Source organism: Neodiprion fabricii, chromosome 2, assembly GCF_021155785.1.
Source record: "Neodiprion fabricii isolate iyNeoFabr1 chromosome 2, iyNeoFabr1.1, whole genome shotgun sequence".
NCBI classification, from domain to species: Eukaryota; Metazoa; Arthropoda; class Insecta; order Hymenoptera; family Diprionidae; genus Neodiprion; species Neodiprion fabricii.
In genome coordinates this window covers 36,942,425-36,951,374 of record NC_060240.1, presented here as the reverse complement: position 1 = coordinate 36,951,374, position 8,950 = coordinate 36,942,425, and the positions used below count along the sequence as shown (strand labels likewise).

The window sequence follows — 8,950 nt, the reverse complement described above, 5'->3', positions numbered from 1 at the left end:
TAAGCCTTGCTGTTTTTTTGGGCGAAAAACTTTTGGTCTCCGATTCGATTTGTATGACCCTTTTCTGACCAATTGGACCCCCAGGAACTCAGGAAACGCAGCGAAAACAGCGTGGGATCAACAGGATAGAAATCACGAAGGAAAAAGCACCTGCTGCAAAATGTCGAAATCTCAGGTTTTCGTTTTTTAGCCGTAACTTTTGATGCGTTGATCGCAGCGTATTGGGACTGCGCCCAATCGATTTCTCTCGCAAAATTACGTCGGCATAGTGCTATAAAGAATTGATTGCAGCACTTTTCAAAATCGCGAAAATTTTCGCCAAAAATACAAAGGGGTAAGCCTTGCTGTTTTTATGGGCGAAAAACTTTTGGTCTCCGATTCGATTTGTATGACCCTTTTCTGACCAATTGGACCCCCAGGAACTCAGGAAACGCAGCGAAAACAGCGTGGGATCAACAGGATAGAAATCACGAAGGAAAAAGCACCTGCTGCAAAATGTCGAAATCTCAGGTTTTCGTTTTTTAGCCGTAACTTTTGATGCGTTGATCGCAGCGTATCAAGACTGCGCCCAATCGATTCCTCTCGCAAAATTACGTCGGAATAGCGCCAGAAAGAATTTATTCCATTACTTTTCAAAATCATCAAAATTTTCGCCAAAAATGCTTGCACTAAACATCCTTTTTGTCCACCTCGTCCCCTTTGTTTTCCACGTCTTCTTTCTCGTGCTCCTCGTCCTCTCCTTGAAGTCGAGTCTCGCCGGGTAACGGACCTGGAGCGCAGGAATTATATAGCGCTTTTTCTGGAAGTCGCGTTTTATCAGGTAGCGGACCTGGAGCAAAGAAACTACGGAGCACTTGTTCTAGAACTCGAGTTGCACCAGGAAGCGGACCTGAACCGCACGATCCAGGAGGAAGAGAACCCGGTACTTGAAATCTGCGGAGCGCGATTTTCATTCTTCCGCTCAACTGCGCGGTTGTTTTTAGACTGAGGAATTTGGCTAGCTGATTCTAGATCGATGACGTCAAGAGAAAAAAAATTTTAGGTGACTTCACTTTTTGAACATCCGAACTTTGGTTTCGAACTTCAATACTTTGTATGATGTATGATGCATAATGTATGATGATATGATATGATGTATAATGATTTAGTTCTCACATTTCAGACAAGAAATACGCACTTCATCTTTCCTAACGATTTCAGATCCAAGCGGCTAGGCACTTCGATGGTCAGTCGTTGACGAAAGATATGTTTTTTAGAAAATATGTAAATTTGAACAACTGGTGAATTTGAAAAATTAACGACGGAGCCAGGAATCGAACCTGGTATTTAGCGATGCTTTACCGGAAACTTACTCCACTAGACCACAGATATGTTTTTTAGTCAACGGGTCAGCTAACAACTCTGCCGTTCTGCGACAGTTGGATGATAAAGATTTTTGCACGTACTTTTCAATTGTGTGTTAATATACACTCGAAGTTTGAAGAAGCTTCATTTCGTTTCTTCCTATAAGAAAAAAAAACAAAAATCACCGACCATCACCGGTTTGGGTCTTTAAATCAGGCGACGTTACTCCGACGTATTTTACCGAGAGGAATCGTTCAAGCTCAGTCCCAATACGATGCGAGCAACGGTTCATGACTTACAGCTGAAAACGACAGAATTTTTGCGATTATTCATATCCACTTGTGTTTACTTCGTAGTTCCTCAACTTCTTCTGATGCGCTTTTCAAGTTTTTGAGGGTCGAATTAATCAACCCGATTCCCGATCTGAGCAACTGATCAGTAGTTACAACTTCAAAACGATCATTCATTTTTCTACTGTATGGCTAATGATCCAACGTTGTTCTAGGCGTCTTCTTCGCATGCCCTAAGGTCACATCAGTCCACGAATTGTGGGAAATATTCCAGGTTCTAAAAAGTGCATGGTTAACCTCATCCAACATTGGGTCAAAAATCGTCACAAAAACACATCAAATCTGCACATGATTTTCAAAAAGGTGAAACAGAAAAATCACGACTTCATAGCCTTTAAGTTCCAGCTGTTTATTCAATATTACTTCTTCGAATACAAGTGTTTGTGTCAGTGTGTAGTAATTCAACTAGTTACCAAACGGTATAATATTGAAAGATAAACGGGAATGCAAAAGTATGATTTAACATTACCCAATAATTCTAATTATCGTAACAGGACACAGGAGTGCATTATACCTAATTTTAAGTACAAGATGAAAAATATTATATCAGATAGTCAAAGTCTTACTTAGTAAGTATAGTTCGAGTTCTGGTTTGCGTCTAAGCGCAGCGCACCTTTGCATGGTACGATGTATACCGTATGTTATTGTGTTGTTAATGTTTAATTTAACCTGCATCAAAATGAATGAATAAATTAATTTCCCCATATTTCATTAGTATTTTATCAGTCTTGATTCCAAAATGATTTGAACGCTGTTTTTGGAATACTTGAAGTCGAGTTAGTCTAAGAATAGTGGCATGAATAGATACAGGGATGAAATTTTTTTGTAACAAAAATCGCGAAGAAAGTCAGGCTAACTTCTCTGAATTTTAGAACAAAATTTCGACGAATATGAATAATGCTGCAATTTATTCTTTGACGCGCTACAGAGATGTAATTTTGTGAGAGGAATCGATTGCGCGCAATCTGAATCCGAATACGCTGCGAGCAATGCATCAAGAGTTAGATCCGAACAATGAAAGTTTTCTCAGTATTTCTCTTGATTTAGATTACATGACGTATTAGGTGAAACGGACCAGGCAGAGTTTTTCCAGGATACGTAAGAGTATTCGAAAGTTGAAAGGTAATTATTGTGTAAATTTATTCTTCAACTCAATTGGTCTTGGAGATGAGAAAATTGGTAGCTGATCTTCACTTTATCGCCATGCACAACGCCATTTTTGGTTTGACTGTAGTCATTATGTGATGAAACTTCTCTGCAACAAAAATTTCGTTATACATGTATTTACATATATAATGTCTTTGATGACTTGGAACAACATTGCGCTTCCACTTACCTGTGATTCACAAAGCAGTTTTCTATTCCTAATGATCCCACAAAAATGTTTGATTACAGATGATCCAGTCTTGAGCAGCTGTGAACACCGTAAATCGTCATTCTTTCGACATCTCGGAGACCGCTTACAACCCCGCTGCAAATCAATATTTTGTCTTGAAAAAATTATTGTAACTTTTTCAAACATCTATTATTTCATTCAAAAAAATCCTATCGTGGGAATAAATAAGCCATAAGAAAAACAGCAATAAGGCGATTTTTTTGTCCTCCCAACTGACCTTAGCCCCTTAAACATGTTCAGGGCTCTGAGAACGAGCATGTAACGATCTAAAATTTTGTGAGTAAATGCAGAACCGTGAAGAAATGAGGCAATTATAATTTAAACGTGGATACGGGTTAACGAAATGAAATTTTTAAGACACAATCTTATTATTTGCATCGGACTAACGAGTCTTATAGATTTATTCAAAAAAAGCCTTGTCGGAAGGATTAGTTATTTCAGGATGAACAAAGAAAAAGAGGACGGAAACAACACGTGCATTCACACACCGTTCATACACATAAAATACGCCTATCGACCTGCAAGTTGAGAAAGAAAATGATTGAACTGACTCGAAACAATAATGAAATCTTACATGAGCGATTCTAAATTATTTAAAAAAAAGTGCGAAATGAACCGTGCTACACTTCTTACAAATTCAGTTGCTCTGCAGTTTTCTTGTAACAATTCGAATTAGTTAATTACTCACTATGGATAAGATACAATTTTGGTTGCTGTTAAGGCTTTGGAGAAAATCACATATCCCAAGTCAGTGAACAACTTTGATTGTCTCCGTTTTTCAGAAGACAAATCGGCTAGAGCACCGATGTGAAGGAATCCCTTCTTCCCATACGTACGTCCGAACTTACTCCGTAAATTTGAAACCCGACTGACCGGGCGATGCATGAAAGTGAAAGTTAGAATAACAGCATCCCAAAAAGAATACGGTGAACTAAGACGATGCCTATAGAAGCGATTGGGTGGCGTCGCGATGCCGCCGAAGCATATTTCGATTTCGCCTTTCTTTTTTCGCACATCTGATGAAGTTTACTCCAAAGGATCAAAGTATACATGGTTATGTATATGATTTTCTTGGTTTTTTGCTACCACAGTCAAGCTCAAGAGAAGAGTATTCGCCAAGGATCCACGGCTTTATCTCATCCGATAAGGGAAGCTTGTATTGGTTTCATCAATCATCCCGTACTCTTGTCATTTGCGCAATCATATTTCTGAAATCTAATTATTCGTATCAGTACAGCAAGCTTGACGATCAACGATAGTTTTTATTTCCAGAAAAACTAAAGTCCCAAATGATTCGTCTCCTGTGGCTACGTAAAAATATTCAACGCTAATCGAACGAGAATACGAATAATCGCTTATGCTAAACTATAAAAAATGTTTCACACCACGTGAATAAATTCGAACTACCGCTGATGTCAGGGTAGAATTGTTACAGGAAAACAAAGCCATAAAGCTTGAAAGCTGGCGCAGACGTGACGACGGCAACCGGAGCTCTATACCGTAATTTGTTGATAACACGACTCCCGGGGAGGTAATCTAAATCGACGGGGAAGAAAATTGCAGGCACTTACCGAGAGACGCAGCGCAGGGTCTGCGAGATCGTAAACTTTTCTGGAAGCTCTTCTTTCGCAAAACTTTGCCGCAGATATTATACGCATGAAGCAATTATCGCGGTACTGCAAGCAGCTGATCGTATTTTCCTATATCTAAAGCACCATAAAGCAGAAATTTCACAACCTGATTTATTCGATCAGCAAGAGTACGCCAACTAATTTACAGGTTTTATTTCTTCTCGAATGCCGACTTTTACACACCTCAACCTTTCCGCGTTATTCCGATGAAGTTTAAATTAGCAAGTAATAGCCAACTAGTTTCATCTCTGCGTTATTCAGGTTAGAATGTTTCGTTTGGAGGTCCCCGATTTGCTCGCTGTGCGGAATAGGTACGAGTGCCTTGGACTTGGTCAGACAACTGCAATTTACGATGTAATGAAATCTAATTGCTACAGTTTCGGAATGTCTCGTCTAGGGAATAAACTGGATAAATTACTAGAAATTTGCTGACCGAACTGCAAGATTAACAGCATCAGTCTGCTCGGTATGAAACTTGGCAATTGTAGAAATTTCGCTGCACTTGTCTAGTCACAGTAATGTGGGAAAAGTTCGGAGAATTTGAAAGCACGTACAAGAAAAAATTACACAAAAAAAAAAAACGAAAGCATTCTCGTGCTATTTCAAGCATGACCGTTTACTAAGGAATTATAATCCTGTAAGTTAATAAAGAATATGCGACTTCACGAGTGACTTCAGGCGAATCGGATTTCTTGACATTTCGAAAGTATTTTAAACACGGCGTTTTGCAATATTAATATTCAAACGAATCAAGTATCCACGCGTTCGTAACTTCGATTTTGAACGGCGCTTGCTTTGCACAAATAGCAAACACTTTAAATTCAGTCCTCTATTGGGTTCAAAGGGTTAAAACGGTAAGAGACCAAGAAGTTAAAACTTCGCGGGGTCAAATAGAGCCCCGAGACTTTTCACCGTCGTCGACGGGGCGAATTCATGGTAGAAATATAGCTACCGTCAACTAACTTTAACCATTATTTAAATATCAAGTTGAGAGAGCAGCTCACTGCGGCATGAATTACTTGAGTACGAACCCTTGGTACACGGTGGCTAATCTACCTACATTTGGAGCGATCTTGTTGGAGTTGAGTCTAAAAAAAAATTGACTGGATTGCAGAATGGATTCGCCGAAATAATGTATATAGTGTACCTATTTCAAATTCAACAGTCAATGACTGGGTATTTTCTAAACCAAGGACTTCAATGGTCTGTAACTAAGGGCCTCTTGATTGCGCAAAATTAATATATCACCGTGAGTCTATACCTCGATGCGTTGTACAAGTTCCAATAAATTGTTCGAGTATCGAGTCTAATTGAGAATACGAATCCTCGAACATGACGCATCAGAGGCGGGACGGTATCTGTGCGGTGCGATCTTGAAAAGTACTTCGCATAGTAAATTCCGAAATGGTAGACACCGATGCAACATCGATTTCTGTCAAGTGTTTATAGGAGATTTCATCGGCAAAAAATGGATGATAATTATATCTCACCTCGGAGTAATTATGGGTGATTAATAGTGGCCCTTCTGTCCGTAAGCTCGGCCCTGACAACGGTCCTTGAGCTGGTGAGCGTGCGCGAAAGCTCGACGACGACGGGAGGTCCGCTCCCAAGGAGTGGAAGCCGCCGGTTGTGGAGCATCAGACGCCTGGTAGTCGCGTCTAGATCCGTGCATCCCGATTTTCCTCTTCTTCATTTCGTCTTTGGTTGGTGAATAACGTCGCGAACTGGAGAGCCGAGCTTTTCTTCCAGCGATCAACGTGGCAGCGAAGTGCGAGGTGATCAGGGGGCATTAAAAGGGCAGCCAAAACCGCGCCGCAAGAAGCCGTTCGACCGCCTGTAGTGAGGGCGAATAAGGATTCCGGAAATTAGTCTGAAGGCTCGATTACTCCGAGTCGACAGGATTCTTTTTCATTCGACGAATTCTCCGTTGGTTATTAGTTCCAAATTATATAGAACGTATTACCATACTGTACAGCGCGGGAGATTTTTCACGGGGATAATATCGGTCTCAGAACCAGCCGTCTCTTTGGTACTAGATAAGCAACAGGCGCCGTGTTTATAAAGTATTCCAGTTTGCCAGGATTACGACCAAAATGAAGACATCTTCGTTTTCGCTTCGCGTTATGCGTCGGGTAAGTTTGAAATAAAATGTTATCGATGTTTCAAGCTTCTTCCTTACAGCCAAAGACGCTCCCACATGCAATCATGCAAGCGCGCACCGCAATTATTTCGCTTCGAAATTAGTGCAGATAGTATTTTACTGCCGCTCTGCTTGTCCTTAAAAAACGTCTTTTCATCTCATTTCGTTGTCAGGTACTCGAGAAACGTTTCAAGCCGGTTGAATTCCGCGCCCGTTCGAATTTAAATGCATGTAGAAGCTTTCATTAGGCTGGCTAGGATGATGGATCAACGACTATTTGAAAAACAATGAAAAAATATTAAAACTCGTGATCGTCTAAAATTGCATCTCAATTACCGACAAATTTTCGTCCGTCGCTAAATTACACTGCTTCGTTGATCAATCAATTTTTCTAATAACGATCACGAGGTTGAGTTGACATGTTTCTTCACGCGTTCATTTACGATCCGAGAGATTGAATAAGCAACTGTACTTACTTCTCATATAAGTAGGGATTAGAACTCCACCCTAACTTGGGTAATAATTAAGAATTTCCCAATCGCGGTATGCATTAATTACTCTAACCAGGCGAATAGGGTAAGATAAGGGCGTTTTTCTATTTTGCGATTGTCAATTTTGCCATTCTGTACAAAACCGCGAAATAACGACATCCGCTTGATACCGACTCGTGAAGATTGGACCTTTGCCTTGTATTTCCCCAGCTTTAATCCAGAGCGTCATTTCTACCCGCCTGCAAAGTGTATACTTTACTCAGATTTGCATCCTATGTATATAGATGTACGCCCTTGATTATTTATCTATGTAAAGACAGGCAAAATCATACATGCCTATACGTGCAGGAGCGTCGTGCAGATGTCTACAAGTTGGGTGCCTCGGCAATTTGAAATTTGCATAACATAATTCAAAAATCACCGAGACTGGCGGGCTCGGTATATTCATAAAGCTAGGGAAAACCCGGGTCAGCAAGCTGATGGGAACCTTTTGTGTTAGCCAACCGAAAACTTCTCGCGAAAATATATTGGAAGCTGTGGTACCGCCCAGTCTGATGCGAACAATTTTTTCCCTTGCACGCGCACGAGGATCGAGGATGTGACCTTGGAGAGAATTGATACTTTACAAGGGCTTCGCGACAAGAGCGTCAGACTTGCCAAAAAGGCGCAATTAATAAACTTTCCACTGACTATTTTTTTGCGAGTGAAACAGTGCGGAACTTGTCATAAATAATCCACCTCTCTTTACGTCTGATTGCGATCCGATTATTCTACATGTAAACTAAGGAGTCCGGAAAGTTTAACTTTTCGGTATTAATTAAAACAAGTGAAACCCAACCGGAAATTTGTTTGGCAATCTGAGGGGATCGTATTTACGGTTCACCTTTTCAGCCAAATTGTTTAATTGAATTGAGTGGGTTGTAATTAACCACCTCTCCGATGATGAGCTGCCTATAAAGAATGGTGTGAAATTGTAGGTTGACCCTTTGAAAACTATTTTATACATTACGGTTCTCTGCGTGCAACGGAATTTCGCTACCGTATGCGTGACTTGAAGCTGAGACTAATGACAAGCAAGTGTTGACAGAGTTGACGCCTTGCGTTAATTAGCAGTCTTCGGCTGATATGATTGATCGTTTGGGTAGCGTTTGTTGCCCTCCGGCGTGTCCAGACCGTTGAAAATATTTGTATACATCTCGTTAACTTCTTCAGTATCAAATGTAACACTGTTCTGTTATACTTTGTTATGAACAAGGAACAAGTCTGCCAATCTATACTGACAAATGAAAAAAACAAAAAAAAAAACAATAGACAGGGAAGATTTTGAAGGTGCTTTTCGGTAGTTGAAACTACATGAAAAGTCCATGGCGTGCAATTTGGATTCGGTAACAAGAGTTGGTTCCTATAGACGGAGCGCTGACGTAGCAGCGTTTGCGTTGTGTTGCAACAGTCGGGTACAATTCCAAGAAACAATTATTAGGGGGTACACGTCACACCCTCAAAGACGTGTGTGCAGAGGGCAGGTGAAGCCATTAACCTGTCAACATGCGTTGCAAGCTCGTGCGATTAAGCCGACGGCAAAAGCAAGCATTTAAGTG

The 8,950-nt window shown here is 40.5% G+C and overlaps 1 protein-coding gene and 1 long non-coding RNA gene across 3 annotated transcripts in view; one reads left to right on the top strand and one right to left on the bottom strand.

Annotated features, from left to right (window-relative positions):
- Positions 1–2,085: 2,085 nt before the first annotated feature.
- LOC124176597 overlaps positions 2,086–8,950 on the bottom strand; it is a 70,366-nt gene continuing 63,501 nt past the window's right edge. Inside the window, exons 1-3 of one of the 2 annotated variants that reach the window (XR_006869421.1) lie at positions 6,212–6,578; positions 3,031–3,165; positions 2,086–2,949 (exon numbers count right to left, since the gene is read on the bottom strand). This is a non-coding gene — a long non-coding RNA (uncharacterized LOC124176597). Of the gene's footprint in view, positions 2,950–3,030; positions 3,166–6,211; positions 6,579–8,950 lie in introns of those variants that run through there. The other variant, XR_006869422.1, reaches the window with a different exon arrangement.
- The window catches only part of LOC124176594 (neo-calmodulin-like), a 100,442-nt gene continuing 98,181 nt past the window's right edge, over positions 6,690–8,950 (top strand). Inside the window, exon 1 of the mRNA XM_046558092.1 lies at positions 6,690–6,853. Within this exon, the coding sequence (XP_046414048.1) occupies positions 6,815–6,853 (39 nt within the window). The 5' untranslated portion in view covers positions 6,690–6,814. The remainder of the gene's footprint in view (positions 6,854–8,950) is intronic.